The sequence below is a fragment of the Dermochelys coriacea genome, chromosome 2, assembly GCF_009764565.3.
Source record: "Dermochelys coriacea isolate rDerCor1 chromosome 2, rDerCor1.pri.v4, whole genome shotgun sequence".
Taxonomy (NCBI): Eukaryota; Metazoa; Chordata; order Testudines; family Dermochelyidae; genus Dermochelys; species Dermochelys coriacea.
This window is the reverse complement of record NC_050069.1, coordinates 215001136-215028235: the sequence shown is the minus strand read 5'-3', so window position 1 is coordinate 215028235 and position 27100 is coordinate 215001136. Positions and strand designations below refer to the sequence as shown.

The 27100-nt window shown below is 40.2% G+C and overlaps 1 protein-coding gene across 1 annotated transcript; it reads right to left on the bottom strand.

Annotated features, from left to right (window-relative positions):
- Positions 1 to 17607: 17607 nt before the first annotated feature.
- SOSTDC1 (sclerostin domain containing 1) lies at positions 17608 to 21876 on the bottom strand. Its single transcript, XM_038391451.2, has 2 exons — positions 21481 to 21876; positions 17608 to 18916 (listed from the first exon to the last, which is right to left on the bottom strand). Exons 1-2 carry the CDS (start codon positions 21683 to 21685, stop codon positions 18501 to 18503), a joined length of 621 nt encoding a protein of 206 aa, XP_038247379.1. The 5' UTR covers positions 21686 to 21876; the 3' UTR covers positions 17608 to 18500.
- Positions 21877 to 27100: the final 5224 nt, after the last annotated feature.

Here is a 27100-nt window from a genome sequence, read left to right as displayed (position 1 = left end):
GCCGCTCCACCTAGGAGCCAGACATGCTGGCCGCTTCCGGGAGCCTCCTGAGGTAAGCACTGCCCAGCTAGTGCCACACCCTGAACCCCCTCCCATACCCCAACCCTCTGCCTGAGGCCAGAACTCCCTCTCACACCCTAACTTCCTCCCAGAGCTGGCATCCCACCCCACCCCAAGCCCTGACCCCCTTCCTGCACCCCAAACCCTTCATCCCTGTCCCCACCCCAGACCCACACCCCCAGCCGGGAGCCTGCACCTCCTCCCACATCCTGAACCTCTTGGCCCCAGCCCTGAGCCCCCTTCCCACCCTGAACCCCTCATCCCAGAGCCCACACCCACTCCCAACCCCTGGCCCCAGCCTGGTGAAAGTGAGTGAGGGTGGGAGAGAGCAAGCAATGCCGGGGGGATAGAGTGAGCCAGGGGATGGGCCTCTGGGCGGTGGTGTTCAATTTTGTGTGATTAGAAAGTTGGCAACCCTATCTTCAAAGCACTTTTTAACTATAGTCTTCACAGCATTCAGCATGGTAAGATTGGCATTTCTTTATCTAACACACTTATCTCAGTTACGTGATTCAGCATTTACGAAATAAATAATTTACTGTTTGTAAAAGGATGAAACCTGGTACTTTGAGATCTGTCATTTAGATCCAAATTTCCCGGCATAAATGGAGCAGAAGGAAGGACTTAAAATTCGCCTGCTAACTGGAAAGTCAGCCATTGATAACCTCTATGGCAGGGTGGGAAAACTTACTGCCTTCTCAGCCACATATAACAATTTTCAGAAGTTCAAGAGCAGGGGCATTTCTGCTAGAGCTTGGGGCTTCAGCCCCACAAGGATACCTGCCAGGGCTCAAGGCTTCAGTCCTGCTATTGCTGAAGCCCCAAGTCCGAGCAGGCATGCCCTACAGGGATGAAGCCCTGAGATCCTCCTTGCCACTTGGCAGAAGCCCCTACCCCACCACCCCGCTGCAAGGCAGAGGTCCCACCCCACCCACCCCAGTCTGATAGGTGGCGGGGGGGGGGGCCTCCGTGAGCCACACTTTAACTAAAAGAGCTGCATGTGACTCATGAGCCACAGTTTGGCTGCCCCTGCTCTATGGTTTGGAGAACAGACAGAATTTGGCAGCATTGCATCCTAATGTGAACAGAGGCTTACTACAGTGGGAGAAAGAATATCACTTTTAGCACCTCTTTTTGGTCCACAAAAGTATTGGTTCATTCTCACTGACCCCAGGAGAGAGATGCTGGAAGAGCAGCCATGGCATGAAGATACAATTGTAGCTGATACAGTTTATCCTTATGAATTTATAGGACCATGTTCTGGCTTCCATGAGGTTACATGAGGAAAAGTGAATGAAGTAAAGGGGAGCTGGGCCGTATGTAAATGTCGCATCTGGGTAAATAGACAAAATGAGGCATAAATTGATGTGCATAATTTCTTTACTCAAACACCCTGCCATGTAGTCAAGGTGGCTTTAAGTCTGGGTGGATTTGAGTTAAATCATGATTTAAAGTCAGGAAGATTCGATTTAATCATGGATTTCTACATAAAAGTGCATTCTTGTTGGTTATCACCTTAGTACATATTCTTCACAACTCAGTGATAGATACAGATTTCATTTTTAGAATGTACACACTATTCATTTTTAAAGTGATTTATTTTGAAAACTTTTCAGAATAGTTTTACAGCTATATCAAAAAATGAAAGATTGTTTGGTTATTTCATTTACCAAAGGTAATTGAAGCAGATATTTATGAAATCATTGGGAGGTGAACTATCTCCAGTTCAACAGGTTAATCATTAATATTTGGAAGATTTTCTTGCCATGCTGTATTAGAAGGAGAACATCACCAGACAGACATTTAAATTGTTTTATTTAACTAAAACAACGTTATGTATTCTGGATTTTTTTCTTTAACAGCAAACATATAATATTTAAACAAAACAAGCATATGAATTTTTGAGTTCTTTGTAGCAAACTAAAGCTCTTTTCCTCCCTTCATTGCTCCTGCATATCACTCTGCTCTCTGGTTAGGGGTTTGTTTGGTGGGTTTTTTTCACTCTCGAACACAAATTTCCAAAGTACTAGGCTTGCTTCCTAACAACAGAACCCTGCTTTCTCTCCCTCACTGATCTTAGGATAATGGAACCACAAAGGTGGTGTGAAGCTACTTTTGCCTCTCCACCTCTGGCAATGCTCCAAGTGCAGCACATGGATGGTTATGGATAGGACTGTGTTCTGTACGCAGGGCCGGCTCAAGCTTTTTTGCCGCCCCAAGGAAAAAAAAAAACGCCACCCGAACTGCCGAAGCAAAAAAAACAAAAAAAAAGCGGCCAGAGAGCCGCCAAAGCGCCTGCCCCAATATTGGCCGAAATGCCGCCCTTCACAGGGGCCGCCCTAGGCACATAGGATAATCTCCAGGCCACCTGAAAACTGAAGAAAGCCGTTCTGAACACTGCATCTATTTGGATGTCCATGTGTAGTGATGGTTTGAAAAGGACCTCAAGGTTATTCAGTCACAGCACTTGTTAGTTTCTCAGTGATTTTCTTTGCCTGTTAGTATCACCTTGATCTTGATTGGATTGAGCTTGATGCAGCTGTTTTTCATCTTAGTTCCTATTTCTTACGGGCCTGGATTCACAAATGAATCTAGGCACCTAAACTGCAAATTTATGCATGTATGTACCATTTTTAGGCATCACTTAGATCCACAAAACCCCCAATTGGCTCCAGCCTAACCCTGTAGGTGCCTAAACTCAAGTGGTGCCTAAGTTTATGCACTAAAAATTGCCTGATGGTCTAAGTTTCTGCCCCTGGGCATGTGCACTGCGGCATCACTCTAGGCATCAGGCCACGTATCTCCCACTTGAGCCCCAGCACAATCCACGAATGGTTCCTTCTGGCCTTGGAATCGATGAATCTGAGTAGTTCTCCTGATGTCTCTTGCTTAAAGTTTAGTACATGCATGAATATTTATAGGATTAGGTCTTTAAAGGGAATTTTAGTTACACAAGTCATGCAGTATTTGGCCCTTTGTGTATAGCACACTATCTCACCTTCATTTTACTTTACATGTTCTAGTTTTGCATGCGCAACAGATCTTACATATTTTAGTATGTGATTACAATTTGTGTCCACCAAACTAAATGGTAGTGTAGGTACTGAATTTTGGTTAATTGGTAAACATATTTCATGTGTTTTTAAAAAAAAGAATTCACCAACTAGAGAGTAAATAGAGAACATAAAGTATTCTGACACAAATAGAAAGAAAAGTGTGAAATGTGGCATCTGTGCACAATGGAATGTTTTCATAACTACTTGCACTTCACTGTGGATAAGTATTGAATGACATATGGCAAGTTTCACCCATTGTGTTGCATTTATTTTATGTCTCACCGTTAACATTGTTTTAATTAGTTCTGATAGATAATTTAAATTTGGTCTGGAGACAAACAAGGCTTACTGATATTTTATGGAAGTATTGGAAAAATTAAGCAACCTGTTCATTTGATGTTTGACGTAAAATTACAAATATTTTAAAATCTGAACCTAAAGTGGTGCATTATGATTTGAATACCTTTTCAACTCCAACAGAAATTTTACACATTTACATCAAAGTAATGTATTTAGAATGTTAAGGTATAGATTTCAAGATTAAGTTGCTTTAAACTGAATTATTTTAAAATAAGGCACTTTTTAGTGTGTGTTTGCGATGGATTGGATCACAGAAACCCCCTGGGGCTGCCAATTGATGTGCCAAGAGTACTTCTGCCCCTGCTTTCTCTGCCAGGTTAGAACTCCAGGACTCTGTCTTGCTGAGCCAGACACGCTAGTCCGCTCCAACACAGACCCAGGGTCTGAACCACATCCCCCAAAGTTGCAGACTTAACTGAAAGCAATGTAAGAAGTATGCCTGTCTTTAACACTCAGAAGCCCAACACCCAATGGGGTCAAAACCCCAAATAAATCTGTTTTACTCTGTATAAAGCTTATACAGGGTAAACTCATAAATTGTTTTCCTTCTATAACACTGATAGAGAGATATGCACAGTTGTTTCTCCCCACCACCCCACCCCAGGTATTAATACATACTCTGGTTTAATTAATAAGTAAAAAGTGATTTTATTAAATACAGAAAGTAGGATTTAAGTGGTTCAAGTAGTAACGGGCAGAAAAAAGTAAATTACCAAGTAAAATAAAATAGAATCTGCAATTCTAAGTCTAGTACAGTAATAAAACTGAATACAGATAAAATCCTCATCCTTTTACAGACTAAAAAGAAAAGGAGTACTTGTGGCACCATAGTGACTAACACATTTATTTGAGTGTAAGCTTTCGTGAGCTACAGCTCACTTCATCAGATGCATTCGGAGGAAAATACAGTGGGGAGATTTATTTACACACACAGAGAACATGAAACAATGGGTTTTATCATACACACTGTAAGGAGAGTGATCACTTAAGATGAGCTATTACCAGCAGGAAGGAGGGGGGGAAAACTTTTTGTGGTGATAATCAAGGTGAGCCATTTCCAGCAGTTAACAAGAACGTCTGAGGAACAGTGGGGGGTGGTGTGGGGGGAGAAATAACATGGGGAAATAGCTTTACTTTATGTAATGACCCATCCACTCCCAGTCTCTATTCAAGCCTAAGTTAATTGTATCCAGTTTGCAAATTAATTCCAATTCAGCAGTCTCTCATTGGAGTCTGTTTTTGAAGTTTTTTTGTTGAAGGATAGCCCCTCTCAGGTCTGTAATCGTGTGACAGGAGAGACTGAAGTGTTCTCCGACTGGTTTTTGAATGTTATAATTCTTGACATCTGATTTGTGTCTGTAACCTTATCCCCTATTTTAAGGATTATCATGTATTTCAAGCATGAGACTGAGACTCAGGAAATCTGAGTTAAATTTCTGACTTTGCCACAGACTTTTTTTTTTATAACTTTGGGCAAGTCACTTGTAATAGGAACTGGTTGCAAAACCTCAACTTTTTAGTTTTTTGATGGAACAGATTTTTAACATTTTCCCCCATTTTTTCAACTCTCTCGCCTTAAAATCCCTGTTTGTGAAATCCACCCTGGTGCTGAAGGGTGATGCCAGGAATTCCTGCATAGGAGTTTCATGGGGATCAGTCAACTGAGCAGATGCATAGTTGCCGGCATATTCCTGTGCCCTGCTAAAGTGGTTTCCATGATAGCCTGTGCCTGGCCAGTATGGAAAGCTGCTTCTGCCTGCCTGCCTTGAGTAGCCCTAGTACTCCAAGCAACTGTGCAGGGGGGATATGAACACTATTCTAGCTTATATGGTGGAATAGCAGCCATGGGGGCTGGAGTAAGAGGAAGTTGTGAAAAACTCAGCCCTGTGGCCCTGGGTTGTAGGGTGGCAAGTTTCGCTTCACCACTCTAGGGAGGAAGGATGAGATGATGAAGGCACTGGACAGGGACTCAGGAAACCTGGGTTCAACTCCTGGTTCTACTGCAGACTGGCCAAGTTACCCAGTGCCTAATTCTGTAGGGACTTCCTTTGCCTATTTAGATCATAAGCTTTTCAGGGATGGGACTATCTCTTACTATGTGTTTCTAAAGCACCTAAAACAATGGGGCCTCTAGACACTGCCATAATGTAAAAAGAAAAGGAGTACTTGTGGCACCTTAGAGACTAACAAATTTATTAGATCATAAGCTTTCGTGAGCTACAGATGCATCCGATGAAGTGAGCTGTAGCTCACGAAAGCTTATGCGCTAATAAATTTGTTAGTCTCTAAGGTGCCACAAGTACTCCTTTTCTTTTTGCGAATACAGACTAACACGACTGCTACTCTGAAACCTGCCATAATGTAGGTAATTATAATGAAATAACTCCACCTGTAATATTTGGGGGTTTTTGTGTGTGGAGTAAAATTCGCCCACTGTGCTTCAGTGCTTCAGCATAGTGGGGACATTTGGAATAAGTCTGAGAGCTCTCTATGCCACCTACCTAATCCTGGTGGTTGTTGATTGTCTTTCTATGTATCTGCACAAAAAATCAGAGTGCCTACAGTAAAGAGCAGTGTAGTTATAAAATATATTTGGGCTGGAGTACAATCAAAAGTTAGTTAATCAAAGAGGCAAAGGATAGTATCTCTTACAGCCTCTGCATCTAGCCCCAGTAGGAGTTTTCAGTTATGGAGATTTTTAAAATTTTAGTTAAGCCTGTGAGTCTTTGGCACAATTCCCTCTTCAGCACCTTGTTTTCAAATAATCTCAATGTTTTGTATATATCCAAACAGTTTCTCCTCTTTATTTTTATATCCTCCCAGTTCAGATAGCCTTGTAAAAATGTTACAAGTTGCTTGTGTCTTGTTTCAGAATTTGTTAGTCTCTATGGTGCCACAAGTACTCCTTTTCTTTTTGTGCCTTGTGTTTTTTGTGTATTGATAACTTGCTTAAGAATCCTTTGTTCACATTGTAATTTACTGAATTTGTTAAAATATCACATTCTTTTCTGTATCTTTCTACTTTAAACCCTTTAAACAATGCTTATAAAGTATAAAAAAAATCATGTAAACTATTAGCTACTCATGCAAGTCTCTGGGCTCAACCCTTGTATGTTTCAGAGCTATACTCAGCACAGAAACTGAGGGGGCCAAGGGCAAAAATGTCTTTATACTATCTTTATATCCTTCCACAATCCTGGGGCTGTCAGGGAACCAGTTTGACCCCAGTATAATCTAGAAAAGCCTTAGTAGTGCACCAAGTTATGTCTTGTTTCAGTGACCCCCCCCCCCAATGAGTAGTTCCAGCAGCCAGGAATCACTAGGGCATCATTTGCTCCAGTTGTGACCCTTTCCTTCAACACAGCCTCTACCAACGACATTGACTCTACACAGCTGGAGGATTCTCCTTCCTGATGGGGTAGGTGGAGCTCACCTCTGCAAATTCTTGGTTGATCTCTAGTCCCTTAGAGATGATAGCCAGCTGTCATAAACGCAAGCAGCATTTAGGCTATTGTAACTTCCATCTGGGCTGGAACTACGGTGGCTTGAGAAGCAGGAAACCAGTTATGGTTTCCTTATGACCCTTCTCTCCTGTGCAGAGCAGATCTCACAGAAAATTTTGAAAAATCCTGTCTTTCTCTTCCTCAGTTTTGTATCATATGGGGATTGATTTTTCCTTTTAGATAATATTTCCTTCCCTGTTTTTGGTAACATCAGGTTTGGTAAGGAAGAGCTCTTAGGGAATCTTCATGGCAAAATAAAAGGTCTCTCGCTTTCACCTTGTTTTTATTGTTTTGTGGAGCCTGTAGAGCAGCCCTCCTGGAAAAGGAGAGTGAAAGCTCCATTCTTTCCCTCCTTCAAGGCACTGAGGATTTTCTCCTTCAGCTTCTAGTCCCTTTACCTTGTACTAAGATTCCTTTCTTTTGTTTATGCACGCATATACATGAATGTTATTTTTAGGAACTACCTTTATTTCCCCTCCCTTTCTTTCTTTTAAATCATTGCAGCATTCTGTCTTTCCATACCTTTTTCAGAACATCAGGGAAACAATTTTTGTGTTTGTCCCTCATTACGGGGTTAAATTGATGACTGCATGCCGTAGTGTGGTCACAGCTCAGTTAAAGATGGGAGATGTGGCCAGATCCTTTGTCCCAGCACATCTACTCCAACTGCACAAAACAGGTTTAAAGCCCTTTGAAATGGCCAGTTAAGGATTCCATCTGTATAGGGGAATCTTCCATTGGTGTAGAGCTGGCATACCTGGCTATAGCTAAGGAGAAAGCCCATGTTAAATTTAAACTCCTCCCACTCGCCTTTCAGCTCATGAACAATCACCTCTGATTATAATAGGGATTTATTATAATAGGGATTATTAATAGGGATTTGTAATAGGGATAAATCGATCCAGAGAGAGAATGGGTTTGTTAAGAACAATCAAACAAGACTCCTGAAAAAGACTGGCAGGACATAGGAGGCATCAGCCAACCCAGTGAAGATTCATTTAAAGAGTCACAGGTGCAACAATAACACTTTTTTTAAATAAACTCTGCTACATAAATAATTTATAGCACTGCCCTAGCAAGTGTCACTTGAGCCATGAGCTGCACCGACATAGGTAAATGCAGAGACAAGATTCCAGTTAAATTTCAGGAACCGAAGTCAGAGATTTAGGATGTATGCAGGATTTTGAAAGTTCTAATTCATGTATGGTTTCTTTTTCTGTATTTAATAAAAGTTTGGTTTTATGAATGGCACCATAACGTGCTCTGAGTCATTTCTTCACAGAAGTACCAAGGTGCTTATGACTGGGGATAGTGCTACTTACCTATCCTATCAGGGAATTGTTAAACTCAACTAATGTGAAAAACTTTTGTAGATTCTTGGATGAAAAATCCCCTAGAAGTGTGAAGTATTGTTTGTATTTATTATTACACTGACAATATCGTTTCTGTGACTCTTATTATATTAATAGTGTTCCTTACTCATCCTTAGTGTGCCAGAAATGTTCATCTGAGCTTCATGGGGAATGCAGGAGGGTCCATACTTGATTGGCCAAGAGGCACAAAAGAAATAATATTGATGTATAAAGTTTCTACCCAGCAAACATGCTGGTCGCAACTAAATTGTCAGGGATCTAAAATGGCATCAGGTAAGGTGAGATTATAGCCAAAAGCAAATTGAGGCTCTATTCACCAGTCCTAGATCTGTTTGGTATGCTTTAAACAAAAGGGGGTATGTGGGTTTCTTTTTTTCTTTTACACTGTAACCCTTTTAACAGGTGCCTTGGGCAAAGTAAATTGACATAATGCCTGCCTTGTACATCATTGATTTGTGAACTTTTTAATCTCTTTTAAAAAATGTTATTTTAGAGCTAACAAAGTGCTGGAATGACAGTCCTAAAGACCGGTAGACACAGCATAGACAGCAGCTGTGCTCTGCCCTGCCACTACACCTCAGCCCTTTCTGGATGGTCCACTTCTAGTGATGAAAGGGGAAGTTCAGTCTTTCAATCCTTTTTGGTCCTAGGCTTGTCTGCTAAGAGTTTCAACAAGTTACCAATTTTTCCCAATTTCAGTGGTGTGATGTGGCTACCTGTCACTAGCAGTTGTACAAGATTGTGGCCCATATCATGGAAGGTATTTTTGGACTCCTAACATCCATTGAAATCTGTGGAAATTAGCCTAAATACATTTCAGGATCTGGGCCTATGAATTTTTTAACACAGACTCCACTGAACAACCATCAGATAATTACTTTTATTCACTACTGATCTGCTAGAAACAAACCAATGACTTAGTGAGAAATGCTCTGTATCCTATTACCAGTTCTCTGAGATATCCAGTCCCCTATTCTTCCACTTTATGCATTTTAAAAATATTTTTTCCTGACATTCATCTCTAGCCATATCTCCTGCTTCCATTTAAGTTCTGGCTTTTGCACCATTATACATTTTGAGAATACAGGATCCAGTTTTTCGTCAATACAATGTAGAAACTTCTTCATCTGTTTAGACAGAGTGGAGGAATGTGTAAATTTTCCACTGCAGTGAACGAGAATCCAAATGGCAAGCCAATGAGGGGGGCATCTGTCAAGAAAGAAGGGGGAAATTTTGTCATCAGCAGATACTTGTAAAAATATGGAGGTAGTCAGATTTGTAGCATGTCTCCAGTATTTCAATAGATTAAAAATCCCAACAAATGTTAATTTTTAAGGGAAGTTCCAGTCAGCTATGTAGATGGATTATATAATTAAGGCTTTTTGTGTTAAAAAAAATGCAGATAATTAAGCAAATGAAAACTGGAATGTTATAATTAACACTTGCTCTAATCTTGGCAGAGGATCTTGCAAACACATTTTGTTTCCTTGGGAAGGGATGTCAAGATATATGAGTACAGATATGAAATGTGAAAGAAAGAGAGAGCTTATTAGTTGTATAGAACTTGAAGGTTTTCTGTGGATGATTTCCTAATAACCATTTCTAATAAATCTTGGTCACAAAATTTGATTATGAATTAATAATTTTGTAAGGGTAGCACTGATCTTTTTGATAAACATCACTACATTCCTTGGTGGATGAGTATGGGCTAAATTCTCCCTTGGAAAAAAACTGGGTATGTGGTGGAGTGACAGGGCTCTGAGAACTCTGTAAGTATGAACTTGCAGAGTTTCTGCTATGTTCTCCCCTTGTGGGGGAGGTGTATGGCCACATGGACGAGGCAAGGGTTGTGTCTTTGCAACAGGGTGGTACATGAGGATCTGTGGAGATATCAGATCCCAGTGTCTCCTTGGCTTTCTCCGTAGCATTGTAACATGGCTGAGTTGGAATCCATGCTTGGCATACATGCTGTGGTTATGCACTACCCTCCATGTCAAGGTACGTGGGGGTAGAAGTTGCAGAGATGCAGCTAGGAGCAGGATTAATTCCTGTGTGGGTATTTCTACTTGAAAATCCACAGAGTCCTGAGGAAAGTGTACCATGTACATTGGCTGCACTCTGGTTCTGCCACCTGCTGGTCAGCACCACTCAAAATCCAGTGGAGTTTTAGTTTCTCAGTGTTCAAGTGAAAAAGTTCTGATGGTTTTGGAAAAGGAAAGGAACATACAATATAGCTCCTGCAGTCCTCCATGTATTATTCTTGGGTCCTTCCTGACACAATTTCCACTCCTTTCCTCTGCTTATGACATGCCAGTAGAGAAACATCTCACCAAGCCAAGTTTTTAAACTTACAACACGGCTCAGAGTACTCCCAACCCCACTAAACCCAACTAAAACCCAAGTAACAGTACTAACACCTCCTTATCTCTACTGGAAATACCTCGTGTGATGCATCCCAAGACCGCATTAGCTTTTTTCACGGCCATATCACATTGGTGGCTCATAGTCATCCTATGATCAACCAATACTCCAAGGTCCTTCTCCTCTTCCGTTACTTCTAATTGATGCGTCCCCAGCTTATAACTAAAATTCTTGTTATTAATCCCTAAATGCATAACCTTACACTTCTCACTATTAAATTTCATCCTATTACTATTACTCCAGTTTACAAGGTCATCCAGATCCTCCTGTATAATATCCCGATCCTTCTCCGAATTGGCAATACCTCCCAGCTTTGTATCATCTGCAAACTTTATTAGCACACTCCCACTTTTTGTGCCAAGGTCAGTAATAAAAAGATTAAATAAGATTGGTCCCAAAACCGATCCCTGAGGAACTCCACTGGTAACCTCCCTCCAACCTGACAGTTCGCCTTTCAGTAGGACCCGTTGCAGTCTCCCCTTTAACCAATTCCTTATCCACCTTCTGATGTTCATATTGATCCCCATCTTCTCCAATTTAACTAATAATTCCCCATGTGGCACGGTATCAAATGCCTTACTGAAATCTAGGTAAATTAGATCCACTGCATTTCCTTTATCTAAAAAATCTGTTACTTTTTCAAAAAAGGAGATTAGGTTGGTTTGGCACGATCTACCTTTTGTAAAACCATGTTGTATTTTGTCCCAAGTCTCTTAATGCCCAAGGAGTCTGAACAGGAGCTTTCCTCAACTTGTCAAAAAAAAAATCCATCAGGCAACAAATAGCTTAATCTTGCTTCCGGCAGGGTTAAAATCAAACAGTCCTCATTTTACAAAATCTCTCAATATATAATCCTTCAGTTACCTAGTTACTCCTTGCTTCCTGTTCCTGTGGTCGAACTGGACAAGCACTTCTTGTTCTTCCTATGCCTCTTCCTTCAAGTTTCCACAGTTTCCTATGTATAAAACTGCTTCTGTGAACCTATCTTTTGCCTACTTTAGCATGGGATAGCACAAACTGGATTATGTTTTTATTAGGTATCTTTGTAATTTCCCCACTAACTGCCCCCCAGATCACGCCTCACGAACATAAATCAGATGTGGAACTTCTAGGCCAAACTAGATAATGAGTTCTCATCTCAATTACCATAATTAAAAATAATAATGTATTCACTGTACAGAAAAGGAGACTGCACATATCTCCAAGCAGAAAAATATGAACCAGGGTGCTTTAGTGAATATGGCTCAAAAGAGCTAAGTGCTTTAGCCATGGGAGAAACAAGTGTGTTTATTTGAAAGGCAATAATACAGTTACTGTAGGATTACTGAAACATAGCAATAGGATTCAAAATGGAACAAGAAAAAATATATAGAAAGGTAGTCAATAACATAAAGTTAACATTTTATTGTATGTAATATTATTCCTTATTAGCTGATATTGTTGGTGTGACAGCAAGTGGCTTCCTCAATGCCTAGTAAGCACAGCAACTTTAAAGAATATTCTGGTATAAATCTCTCTTACAGTGAAGCAGATTTTGATACCTATATGTATATTGTATAGTACTTTATTCCACAAACAGCTCCATTGAAATCAATAGAACTGATTATCATTTACACTGACATCTTTACACCACTCTGGCAATTTAAAGAAGCCTTAAAGGGGGGTATAAATTACATGTACCCATTCTTACATTTATGCAGTGTTACATTACCCGTTAAAGTTTTATATGTTTGTCAACTATGTGTTTTTAAAAATGAATTATATATTTATATGTTTATGGAGATTTTTTCAGAAATTTGGTAAGAATAAATTTAGAAATATTTCAAGTAATTGTTTGTGCTGTATTGCATGGCCAGCATTAATTAAGAAGGGAAAGTAGAATAATTACTTGTAACTGGAAGTCTTGAAGAAGATTTTCCAGGTGGTTGGCAATATAACTCACAAAAACTGTAAGAGTGGGGAGGAACTAATGTGTCAAGACAGCTCAGATGTGAAATGATCTGAAAGGTTGGATGTCTTTCAGAAAGATGCTCAGGCAGGTTTCTTGTTGTTGTGATGATGTGCAAGTAAAATGAACAAATCTAGTGACAGAATGTCTGCTTGACTCATAAATCTGTAGACAAATTCCAATTTTAACCTGGAGCTATATTTACCTGTATGTCAATAAAATTAAAATCAAAGCCCCCTGCTTGGCCTACGGGAAAGGAAATGCATCATGAGAAGAGAATGCTTTCCAGCACTGAAGGCTCCTTATAATTTTCCACTAAGCACCTCCAGGTTAATAATGTAGCAACAAGAATCCCACAGTGGAATGTGTTGAACAGTCCCTTTGTGATTAATGCTGTACCTCTTCAGGAAGGATGTAAAGGTCAAGTTTAGGAGGACTACAGAGATTTACTAACAGAAATCTGGTAGCTATTTCCAAGGGTATTATTCAAAAGTCTGCTTTATTTCCAAATAAATGACTGAACTTGTATTTGGCACTTCTGATTTCAAGGCTGCTGGTGAGGAAGAAACAATGTGACTATTACTAAAAAGTGAATAAATAAACCTCTTAAAGGTCTTTCTAATCTTTGTCCTACAAGAGTCGTACACTTTTGACCTCCAAAATGGAGAATGCTCTAATAACACTCTCACGCCACCCCTGCAACTCCACAGCATTCCCTTTCCTCTGAGTAGTTACAGTGCTATCAAAACAATCAACATCTGGTTTCTAATGATGTCTGTGGAAAATTGATTTTCATTCATTATAAAACAATTTGCCCCTTTGCTGTGGGCTACTGTCATCAACAGGAAAGTAATGAAATAATGATATATCTTACCCAATTGTACTGAATGTGTTCAGCTTTAATTTTCAAAAGATGAAAATAGCAGGCTTTTTAAAAATATTTTTTAAAAAAATACTAGATTTTAAATGTAAAACTAACTTGATTTTTCTAGAGATTGGATTGCAGAGGACCCACATTTCATCGGAGTGGAGATATCTTCCTTTGTCTTGTGACTGGTTGTCCATCAATCAGGAGGACAGACACAAGTATTTATTTACCCACTGAATAGAAGGCACTGAGATGAAAGATATCACTTTACACTATAGGCTGATGTTACAATAACTACAGAGAAACACTATTTTCAGAAGCCCCGGGCCTCCTCACCCCACCCATTGAGGAACATATTATATAGACAGGTTCTATACATTCTGTAGAAGAAAATTCACTATCTATTCATGTAACAATGACCTAATCTGCCTCTACATTGTATTTATTCAATACATTTACAAGCCACTTTTGTCTGTTTACATTTTGTAGTTTTCAATGAAAACATTCAAGGTCTGGCCTAAAGCTCTGTCCTTTTCAACAGAGGCTGAATGAATCTGACTTAATATAATATTATTGATCATATATTAAATTATTTCAGTTCCATTTTTGAACATTAGTATTTGTTTCATTTAACTATAACAGCATGGCTCCAAGAGCTAATTATCAACACTGTAGCCCAGATCATATCACTGCATCCTCACAGGGAGGGGCATCTCCATATTTGGAAGAGGGAAGTCAACTGACTCTGCATCATTGTTTCCCTCTCATCTAAAACCTATGGATGGGGCTCTGTGCATTCAAGTTCAGCATGAGAAGAAGGGACTGAGACTATATAGGCCAGAGGGAGATGCAGGCAGGCTGGAGCCAAGAGGTGGGTGGGAATGATACACATTGCCCTGTATAGCCCCATGAATGGTACAGCTCAGGTCTCTAGTTATTCCTTCCTCAGAACTCCCATGGTTAAGGGAGATGCAATGCAGGAGAGCAAAGGAGGCCAGAGCCACTGCAGATACACAGGGAATCCATTAGGATGGCATTGGCATCCCTCAAGTCCCTGGAGATCTAACAAATTTGAGGGTGGACCCCGTTGTCTTTTCTGGGGGGAGAGGGGGCAAACTACATTTCCTCCAGCAAGACACTGTGAAGAAATTTCCCCATTCAGAATTGTCCATCCCTCTAAGACCCCTGTACATGTTACTGCAAGAACCGATGATCTGTGTAAAGTTACTAACAGTATTCTTAAGAGTAGAATCATTATTAAAGTTATTTATTATTTTTACAACTAAAACTCACTCTGCTTAGAGGGAAGCTAAGACTAGGACATGATAGCCATCCCCTTTTTTATTATTATTATTATGAGTATTGTACTCCAATCACATTAGAGTCAAATTCACTGCATGTGTAAGCAGACACATTTCTATTGGCTTGACTAACTCCCAACTTCAAAGTTAGTTAATTGTTTTAATCCTCAGTGCTTTTTCATCTTGAGTGATGGCTTGTCTACATCATGTGGCAACTCACACTGGAGGAGTGTGAATTCTAAATCACATCAACGTGTTACAGACTAACTGTCTTGCGTAGATCTTGCTGGTGTGCACTAAAAGTTCAGGTCTACACAGGGCAGTTAGTGTACAATACATCGGTGTGCTTTAGAATTCATGCTCTTCTAGTGTGGATTGCTGTGCCATGTAGACAAGCCCTAAATGTCTAAAGATTAGTGTGAAAAATGGATACATTTGTTGGCATTTGGAATAGCCTTACTCATAAAAATGAAAGAGTTGGATTTGCTTTATCTGTGGGGTTGTAATCTATGAGAGCCCCTTCTGTGTATTTATGGATTTGTCATACAACATTCCTCTGAGATAGGAAAGGAATATTATTCCCATTTTACAGAAGGTGAGAGATCAAAGTCCAGATTTTTCCACCCTCACTCATGTTAAGTAGCATTTTATTCCTTGAGTAGCCCATTGACTTAAGTGATGAGTAAAGTACTATTCAACCTGAATGAAGGGGGCAGAATTGCCCTAGTCTCCACATGACCAAAAACTGTCCAATAACAAAAAATATTATTAACTTTTTGGTCCTGTCTACACAAGACCTCCTTGTCCCCCCAACCTGGTCCTGAAAATAGTTTAGCTGCTAATGTAGAGAGAATAAAATCATTTTCAACATCATTTATAAAAAGGGTATTAGAAACTTGCTAGAGCATAATACCAGACATTTTCTGTAACAATGCTGGGTATGGTTTTTCCTGTCTACACATTTTAAACATCAATTGGGTAGGACCCAAGGGAGATCAGTTGCTGACAACACTGTCAGAAAAGGGCCACTGTCCTTGTGTAGACATAGTGAAGAAGACAAAGACTGAATTGTAATGGAGACTGAACTACCCTCTCAATGCTAGAGGTGGTTCTTCCTAACAAGCATTGGCCTGCTAAACCTAGGGTTGTGAGTTCAATCTCGGAGGGGCCATTTAGGGATCTGGGGCAAAAATTGGGGATTGGTCCTGCTTTGAGTAGGGGGTTGGACTAGATGACCTCCTGAGGTCCCTTCCAACCCTGATATTCTATTCTATGATTCTAACAAGGTTGAGACTCCTTAGCAGGAAGGCATGGTGAAGTCAGATATATTGCTGCCCAGGCTACATGTGTTTTGTGGAAAAACATTTTCTCATTTACACTAAAACCCTTTTACACCCCTCTTGTAATATGTAGGGGCCTTAAACTGGATGTAAATGAAGGATTATTTAAGCTGCCAGAGTGGTGTGCAGAGGTTTTGGTATAATTGAGATTCTGGCCCTCAGTCTCCAGGCTGATTAGTCTGGAATTTCCATGATCTCCCAAAGTTAATTTAAAGAAAACAATCTGGGTTATTAACTTGTTTATTTTTTCCTTAAATATATAATGCTTTGTGTTCTATAGATTACAGATGATAGATTTCATCTTTTTCTCTTTCCATTTCCAAAGTTAAGGTGATAACCCCATAGGAAGAAAAGCACAATTACAAGAACATTTTCTCTTTTTTTCTCATACATAATGTTACTTTCATATGTGTTCTTAAAAAAATTGGGTAAGGGGAAGCAAATGTAATTAGAAAGACTTTTGCAATGTCATTAAAATTTAGGATCCTAGGAGCCAAATTGTGGCATGTATTTTTAAACAGAGGTCTTCATTAATAACCAGTGAGGAGTTCCATTTTAAAAATGATGGCACAATACAGTTCTTGAGCCTTATTTATTTAAAATGTAAGGTGGGCTGATAGAAATATTCTGTCCAAGAGGAGTTTTGTACAGCATACTTTATTAGGGCCAGATTCTCCATTGCCTTGTTCCTTGGGTAGCCATTTACATCAGTGCTAAAAGGGTGTAAAATGCTACCAGTTGAGAATGATGCAGCAGGTTGGGGAATCTAGCCCTTACTGTTTACCCCAGTATAGAGTAATCATTGAGTACAAGTATTGATGAAAATCATCTCAGTCTTAATATAGTCTGAATGATAACCAACAGATGATTCACAGTCTATGCTGAAAAATTGACTGCTTACTACATATTTCACAATATTTGGTGAAGAATGTGCAAGACTAAATTGTGTTTAGAAGAAAGTTTATATTGATTACTATTTTAACCGTAAGTTTGTAACTTGATAATCATAAATGGAAAAATATAAATAAATTGGGTTGGTTTTATTAGCTTGTAAAACCTCCCATATATATATATATATATATATATATATATATATATATATATATATATATTTCTACAATGTACACATTGAGAATTGTTAAATATGAGCCTGGTTTGGATCACTAATAAGCACCAGCTGTTAGATGATCACATAAGATGTCTACAAGCCAAAGGAATCCATTGAAAGGTTATTTTTATGCTAAATATTGCTGCAAGACTTTTTATGGCACTTGCCTTCAATCAAGTAGTGTAAAACATCCCACTTTATTAGATTGCATGCCATGATTGGTCAAAAATGTGTGCATTTTCATACATGATAGAGTTCCAAAGACAATACATCTTTATAGCTGTTTATTTTGTTAAAAAAAAAAGAGAGAGAGAAACGGATGAATCTGAAAGGAAGTCATTTCTATCTTTTGATTGCACACTTTAAACAAAAATAATACAGAGCTTATGATGTACAAAACAGTTTTCAAAATGCTATTTGCAAAATAAAACCCAAAACTATTAATGTTCAAAATGAAATATATATATATATGTACCAAGAATGCTAAAACATCTATTTTACATTATCTACAAAATGTGTATTCTAATTCAGTCACAAATCATAAGAAAATACTTTGATACATGGAAAAAGCTATAAAACATAAGATGAACATTTTGAAAAAAAATTACATGTAAAAAGCTCATTAAATAATTACAGTGACAAATAAATAGTTTATTCAGCTTTACTTTTCAATTGCTGCCATGCATATTTTAGTTTTTGGTAGACAGAAGAAAAAGATCAGCATGCAAGGCATTGTTTTGTTAGAATGAAACTAACAGTTACCGATGGCTGCTTTTAAGCAAATATGTCAAAAGTTCATAAAATATTATTTGGAAGGCAAGAGACATTTGCTAATCAACTGTTCCCGTGAAAACTCACAACAAAGCACCTTTCTAAAAAATAAAATTTCAGTGAATGTTCATGGGAACAATTCTTTGCTTCCACACCTCAAAAAATGTAAGACTTCATTGTGTGGGGTTAGAAGGCTTGTGGTACTGCCCATCTGGAGCATTTGGAAAATCACCAAAAAGGTCCATATGCACAGAATGCCATTTTGAGTTTGGTCAAAGCAATGCACTGTCAAGTGAGAACACAGCAATGGCAGACTTGTCTTTTAAGCAGTCAGATCTGTAAAGAAGATGGTTCAGATGAGTTCAGTTTTGGGGGAAGGGTTGCCTGACTTCTAACTTGAGCTGTGCTTGCTGGATTTACTGGCTCTTTTTCTCTCTTTGTGATGCTGGGTGGGCTTTGCCTGAGAGGTTCCCTCAAAATTGTGGCTGGACTCGTTGTGCTGCCTGGTGTACCTCTTGCATTTGCAGGCCGTGACCACAGTTATTTTGTAGGTTCTTGTACTTCCATCTTGACACTGGAGCTGGATCCTCTGTGTGCGAGTTTTGTCATTGACACATCTCCACTCTTGGGAGCTCCTTCTGCTCCAGTACTTGGGTCCATAACCTCCTCCAATCCAGTTAGGGAGCACTGGCAAAGGAAGGCACTCACCAGCACACACAAGCTCTTTCAAAGGATTTATGCTGGTACACTGGCCATCTGAAATGTACTTGGTGGATCTCAGTTCCCGGCAGCCAACTTGAACGCGATCTGCAAAATGCACAGAACAATGAACATTGAGATTCATAAAGAAAGCCATTCTTCAGACTCCAACTCATTTTCAAATGATCACAGCATGCATAGCAATTGATGACACAGGCTTAGACTATAAGCTTTTGGGGATGATCTTTTAATTATATATGTATAAAGTGCCTAACACAATAGGACCTTGATCCATGATGGGGGCCTCTAGGTGCTATCATGATACAAATAATGATAGTTATGTCATAGCACTGCATGAACAATATAGTCACAGTAAAGGAGGCAATTTCATTCTAAGCCCCCTATGGTCAGGTGCATGGAGGCAAAAAATGCCCCAGGGGTTGAAATGTCTCTTGCTTGTTCTTTTAGAAGGAATTTGCTCTGGGATGTTTGGTAAAACTGTTTGACTGTTAGTGTGAAAAATAGTGTTTTTTAGGACTTTGGAAATTATTCCAATGCATTTGAATAAAGAATTGTTTTATTTTAAAATGTCATACTTGCTATGGATTTCCTCTCCAGTGAAGGCTAGTGTTCTGAAGAGAAACTGTTTTATAAATAATAAAAGTTGTACGTGTTTGAAAATTATGTTTTGCACATGATTTTCAAATTGTTAACCATGTACACTGGTCATTTTGCCTTAAGGATAACGTATTAGTATGTACAGTATTCCTTATACCTAATAGAGGGAATACTTGCAAATCCTGAGGCAACATTTTAGTTCTCTAGGTGCGTTGACATGGTATAAAGGTGCAGAGCTGCAAATATAGGCATGTTTGTACCTGCTATTATGTGCAGCTCTGCTCACAGCAATAAACACAACTGTTTAGTTCAGTAATTCCACTTAGACATGAAGGCAATGTAATATGCAATCCTTCACTGGCTGTTCTCTTCCTCTTTCTGGAGGAAATGTACACTGGAGATTGTACACATATTATACAAGAGGGCTCACCATTGATGCTTTTAAAAATAGAAGTAATAATCCCTAGAATGATACCTTACAATACAAATAGAAGAGTTTGAAGGTACCTCACCCCATGAGTTACAAAATGCTTCTGCTTTGGTTTGTTTTTTTTAATCAAACTTTAATCAGAGACATCGAGTTAAGCCAACCGTTTCTCCTTGTCCCTTTCCCCACTGCTTGCAAGGTGCACAGTCCAGGGGGATTAGGAATTTGAAGACTGTTCTGGATAGATGATTTACAAAAGGACTGGTTTCTGGACTGCTTGACTCGCTTGAATGATTCACGCTCTCCTTCTTCCCTGCAGCTGCGCTCAGGAATGTACCGGGAAGCAGCTGATCACAGCTTTGATTTGTTTGGCTTCTGTTTTTATGTATGTACAGGTTCAGCTTTCCCGTAGTGACAGGTCATTGACAACGAATACCTACTGGGCTGCTCCAGTAATCTCATAATGACGAGACATTTCCTGTGCAGGTAAACCACCCGTATGCATGAAAGCTGACGCGTCTTGGCTTTGCTGGAGGATATTGCCATCAGGTTTTGCCTTTGCTTTCCAGCGATGCCGCTGTTCTTACTGAATGAATGTGGGTCGGGTTTTCATTTTAGCGTAATGAAGTGGGGATGGGAGGGAAGGGATCAAGCTAGAAAGAAAGGTTTCCACGTCCGCAGCGTATCGGGAGGAGAAAATCCCATAACATTAATATATATACATATCATTAAAAAGTAAGTTGGAGCAGAGGTCACAGGCAGGTTGTGAACCTGTTTGTTTACTTTTGCTAGCGGCGTTAAGCAGGCAAGTGCTAAACCCGGAAGAGAAAAACAAAAAGCTGGAACAAAATCAAAAGCTTTTTTTGGTCTGGAAGATTTACATTTCTGAAGTTGCCCGGACAGGATGCGGCACCTACACACTACGGCACTGAAAGCCAGGGTGAGTGAGTTAAAAAAAGCACATTTAAAATGTCATCCCCCCCCCCCCCATTTTCTTTACCTTCCTCCTCTTTTCTACTGCAGCAGCGTCAGAACCTGAGCTCCCGGTTTAAATTACTGAACCTGAGACAGTCAGTCCCGTGATGCCCCAAACACGGTGAGGGTGAGGTTGGTCGGTGTGTGTCCAGAGGGAGTAAAGAACTAGCAGATCGTAGTCTCCTTCCCTGGATTTCACTGTAGATTTTATTCCCCTTGACCTATTACCGGGGCGATGGAACGCGCAGGCAGAAAACGGGCTGAGGCAAAGCCCGAACGCCAGGCTGAGTGTGTGGCTCTGGGGAGTAGCAAATCCAGCGGGGTTTTGTTAAATTACCCCTCTCCGGGATCACTGCCTAGGAGGTGAAGCGAGTCCGATGAAGTGAGCTGTAGCTCAGGAAAGCTTATGCTCCGCTCAATTTGTTAGCCTCTAAGGTGCCACACGCCCTCCTTTTCTTTTTGCAGGTACCGACTGACCCGGCTGCTACTCCGAAGCCTGCCTAAGGAAAAGGGGCTCATGGACCCAGGCATGGTTCTTACTGCAAACTGGACATGGGTTCGACCAGAAGCGTAGGGTTACAGTGGTTAGGCATAAACCCACCCTACAAGCGCCGTAGCAAGGGATGGGAAACGCTAAAAGTGAAACACTTACTGTTACGATCTAATCCGGTGTTGCCGTAATGCCTGCCTCCGTTCCTGGCTTGATTCAGGGTGCTGTTGCTGCTAGGGCTCGCTGGCACAGGTTTGACCACATGCGTATAAAGGATCTCTGTGGCATCATTCTTGAAAGCCAAACAGCTTTTCATGAAGACGCAGGCTAGGAGAAAACCGGAGAAGTGCACGGCAGGGGGAATCATGGTTGGTTCGGGTTCTACCCGAGCGAGCTGGGCGAATTCCCTTTCTTCAGCTTCTTCCCTGTAACTCTGAAATGCCTCTGGAAGGTTTCCCTTTTATATCCACAGAGGCTTGGCACTCATGCAGGTGTAAAGTTGTGGATTGATTCGGAATGAAAACACAGGGAAGGGGTGGGATCACGAGCCAGCAACGACATTTTACCAATCGAAAAGAAGACTGCAGTAAAGGAGGAGCCTGCCTACACTAATTGCAGGATTCCTCGTTTGGGCTTTGAAGGTGTCAGGAAACTGTGAACCGTACGGCAGCAGGCAGAGCGAGGTAGAGCCTGCAGGCTCTGTTCTGCCATTCCAAGCTCCCTGCATGTCTGGGATTTTTGTGTGATGCGACTGAAGCAAAGTGTAACTGGGGTGTCTGTCTTTTTCCTCTTGTACAAAGTTGCTATTCCCTCTCCTACGATGTGCCTTTGGGGGAACTGGCCAGCTATGTAAAGAATGAAAATATAACAGAAAATATACAAGTTTCACATATTTTAGCTATTAAGAATAAGACTTTTCAAAAAATACACTGTGGAAAATGTAAAGTTCTCTCCAGATAGATTTAAATAATGCAGCTTTGATCAACATAGACCATTGCTAGAGAAACTACTTGTGTTAGGGGAGCATTGGCTTCTCCATGTACAGGGAGTTATAAGTATATAGATCTGTGTCACCACCACTGATAAGAAGTTCCTCCAGGCTTCTCAGTACTATCATCCATAGTCATAGACCTGCATTATACTCATTCACCAAACTCACCTCATTTTGTTTAGTAGACTGCCAAGAAGGGTAAAACATTTTTTTAAAAAGTAAATATATTTTTCATATAATAATAAATTATTACACAGAGGAAAGAATAAGCCTTATTTTGACATATAACGTTTTGCTTGTATCTTATACTTACTCAATATTCCATAAAATCCTGAACAGAAAACTGTGGCCCAAATTCAACTGCTGGTATAAATGGGGTAATTCTAATGAAACCAATTCCTGTTTACATCAGTGGTGAATATGGCATTCATTATAAAGAAAACTAGAGTTACTGATATTTAAAACCTACAAGATTTTACTAGCAAACTTTTTCCAGGGGGAAATAACACAACAGGCCCACTGGAAGTCAGATCACACAAAGGGTAACACATTAGTGGTCAGATTCTTAACTCACACTCAGGAGCGGATTTACCATGAAACAAACTGTGCAGTGGCATGGGGCCCCCAACATGCAGGACAAATCTCATCTGACAATCTGCCCCTGAGTCCCAGCCAGAGGTGCAGCAGGGCTCAGGCAGGAACTGTGGCCAATGGGCGCTGCAGGGGTGGCAACTGCAGGCAGCAGAGTGCGGAGACATACACACATCCCGGCCAAGGAGTCGTTGCTAGAGGAATGTGTGCTGGTCAAGGTAAGTGCCACCCTCTTGCTCCGCTCCTGCACCCCAACCCCCTGCCCCAGCCCAGAGCCTGCACCCCACACCCAATCTTCCTCCCGGAGCCCAACCCCTCACCCTCCCACACCCCAACTCCATGCCCCAGCCAAGAGCCCACACCCAAGCTAGCTCCCGGAGCCCAACCCCCACACTCCCTTCCACACTCCAACCCCCTTTGCCCCACCCCAGCGCCCACACCCAGAACCCAGACTCCCTCCCAGAACCTGACCCCCACATCTCCTCCTGCACCCCTACCCCCTGCCCCAATTAAGGTACCTCACTTTATTTTAATTTACTTCCCATTACTTATAATATAGGAGGAGGATGAAGAAAAAAAAAGAATGAAAAATGGTGTGTGGGGGGGAGATAAGAGAGAATGTTCTTTTTCTTGGATGGGTCCAGAGAGGTGGGGGTGGGGGGGGAAGAAAATGAAGCTGCGCACGGGGCCCCACTAACTCTAAATCCGCCATTGCTCACAGTGGTGTAATTCAATTGAAATCAATAGAGTTACTCTGGATTGACACTGCTGTAGTGAGAGCAGAACGAGGCTCAAAGGATTACCTTTAAAGACCTGCGTTAAAACCAAAGTAACTCACTAAGAAAACAAGTTCATCTCATCCTAATCCCCAATGGACATTTCTCTACATCTCCCAGACCTTGATCCTGCATCACTGAAATCAATGGGGACTTTACCATTGACTTCAATAACAGGAGCAGGTCTAAAATCACCACTTAGCTGACAGGCTATGCCTGAGAGACAGAGGAATAACTGGAGTTTTGCAAGACAGAAGTGAGGTGTATTGGCAGAGCTGTGTGCAGGGAAGCTTGATAAATATCTGCTTGTATTATGACTAGACCCACCCAATTGTGGAATAACAAGAATGTTGCAAGATCTACTAGCAGACCTATGTGTGGAGAAACTTGGTTAGTACTTAGCTCCAGTCAAGGCTATCAGTTTTTTGTTTTAATGAACATTAAATTCATCCACAAAAATACAGACATTATTACATCACCTTCCTTTCTAAAAACCAGTTATAAGGTAAAGGTGCCTTTAAGCTATTCAAGAAAGTATGTATATTATGAAATTAGTAGTATTAGTAAAGGATTTTTCTGTAATTGTGGCAAACCAAATATATGCTTTTTTGTGTTTTATAAATTTTATCTTAATTTTTCTCCCCAACTGCAGATAATACAGAGCCTCACACACTTTTCCCATAATATATTTTCTGGACTGGCATGGCGCAAACATCACAATACAACTTTTTAAAAGTACTGTTTCTATTGTGCAGTTATCCCTGGTACCGAGGACAGGGTACCTCTTTTTAGAAGGAAGATGGTTCTTCCTTGGGCTGGGTAGGGAACTGATTTCTCTAATAGGGGTAGGGAACTGGTTTCTCCTTTTTGTAAGAGGAATGCTGGGAATTTTCTTTCTAGTGATTATGGGACCAATCCTGTAAAGTGCTAAGAAAACTCTCAGCTCCTGCTGACTTCAATGGAAGTTGGGCGTGCTCGCTCAGCACCTTGCAAGATGGGGATACATGAAACTGCCTAGAACTGCCCAGAACTTTCTGCTAGGCTTAGTGAAGATAAACCTAAGACAGGCCTCCTGAAAACTTGAAGGAGTACTAGTTCAGTTCACTTTTGAAATTGATGGTGATGGGAAAGATCCCATTCCCCCATGTGCCAGTTGGTTGTAGATAGTTTGTTCTGTTTTTATTATTTTAGACCCATCTTTACACCTTGCTTGTCCATATGTTCAAGATATTTCATGAAAATCTGTCTCAAGAGCTCTCTCCTGTGATGTTCCACAGGATTTGATTCATTCAGCCCTCCTGTTCGACATGGATTTGAGGGTTTTCAGGAGATGGTGAGATAATTTGAGCTACAATGTTGTAAGTATGTGGATGATTGTCTGTCTTTCATCACACCCAGATGATGCATCATACCCAGATGATGCATTTTTAGTGCTTGGATGAGATAGGAGTATCAGTATAAGAGTCACTGTTATGAAAGGTTTCAGAGTAGCAGCTGTGTTAATCTGTAGCCACAAAAAGAACAGGAGTACTTGTGGCATCTTAGAGACTAACAAATGTATTTGAGCATAAGCTTTCGTGGGCGACAGTCCACTTCATCGGATGCATGCAACTCAGTCGAGACAAGATGGACGTGCTGATGGTACATTAGGAGATTTGCTCACACTTTGTAAAAGAAGTTCACAGTTTGGAAGTGTTTCTTGATTCCCAACTCTTCATAGATTCCCAGAATTAAATATCTTTTGCCACTTTTGATCAGGTGATTGTGATCATTCCTTTCTCATATGGATGTAGATACATTTATCCATTCCTTTGTGACCTCCAGACTGGGCTACTGCATGGTGCTCTACCCTGGTTGCCCTTCTCCAGATCAGCAGCTATGGCTTATATAAAACATTGCTCCCTCCTTAATTAGCAGTGTTGGCCATAGGTATATTACAGAAGGTCTTTGAAGCCTGTACTGGCTTCCTATTTGCCTCCAAGTAGGTTTCAAGATATTTCTATTGATCTATAAAGCCCAATCTGTTTTGAGTCCTGAGTGATAAATCCCATACTATTTATGTGCCATTTGACAGTTGAGATCAACTGGTGCACAAACTTAGGGTTCAGTGTCTAGGAATTTGAGTTTGGCTGTTCAGAGTGACGGGCATTAACTCTGGAATCCACTTCCCCCATTGGTTCATCAGATCCTGAATCCATTGACCTCAGGGCATGATATAAGGCCCAACTACTTGCTCAGACTTTTCCTTGAAAGGGTAATTGTGGGAAAAGTACAAAGCTTTACCTTGGAGCAAGGTGTGAGTCTATTAGGTGGTTTGTTTTAAATGTTTGTACATGTGCCCGTAGATTGTGTGATGAGTACATTACATAACTCTCAAAATAATTAAATAAAGGTAGTGTTGGAGGCTACAGATGCATGCTTTTTGTTGCCTGACTACTTTTTGCATCTGAATAGTCACACTTCTGAATGATCTCACAATTTACTGATAATATTATTCATCATATGTATATGTTCTTGTAAAGAAGGGTAGTCACAGTTACTCACACATTAAATCTTACTTCCTGCAACTTCTGGGATAGAAAAATATTCACACTTTCTTCTCATCGTGTAGAATAATTCAATGTGTACATTCTATAAATCTCATAAAAGATAATTCCCTTGATACTATATGATTTTATGACCATTTATGTCTATCAAGATCCTGTTCCCCATTTGTCCCAGGTGTTATGATAACATCTAAAGTGCAAAATTTTGTGTAGAGCTCATGCCCTGTCTAGTGGCACAGAACATCCACAGGGAAAAGGAGGATATGCATAGACAAGTACAAATGAATTGACCAGAGCAGTAGCTTTGCAACCTCCACATTAAATGTACATTCAAAAAGTAATGAGTAATTCCCAATTTTTAGTAAACTTGGGAAGCATTTTAAAAGAGGTTCACAATGGAAAAGAGCCCACCTAATTACAGTACTGACAGGAAAAGCAATGCTTATAATTACAGGGGTGAGTTGAAATGAAGGCAGCAGGGAACAAATACATTTTTTTAATCATTCGAGTCATGTAGACAATTAGTATATTACACCTTTAACTTTTTTCAAAATGCAAGCATTTTGAGGAGGAATAAAAGTTCAGACAAGTGACTGCTAAAATCCCCAACATGTTGACATGTATTGCTTTGCTCCTTGAAACAGCAGTGAACATCAGGCTATTTTCTGTTAAGCAATAAGCATATTAGTAACATACTTCAAAGCAGCATAAAACGTGATTTGGAGCATGATAAGAGAACTTGTCCAAAAGCAACATAAAATTTTAATAAATGTAAAACTGTTGAGAACTTAAAAGAGTTGTTGTGCAACAAGGGTGCATGGTTTGAAAGCTCATAAAGAAAACAGAGATGCAAAACACAAATCAGACTGAAGAGTCAT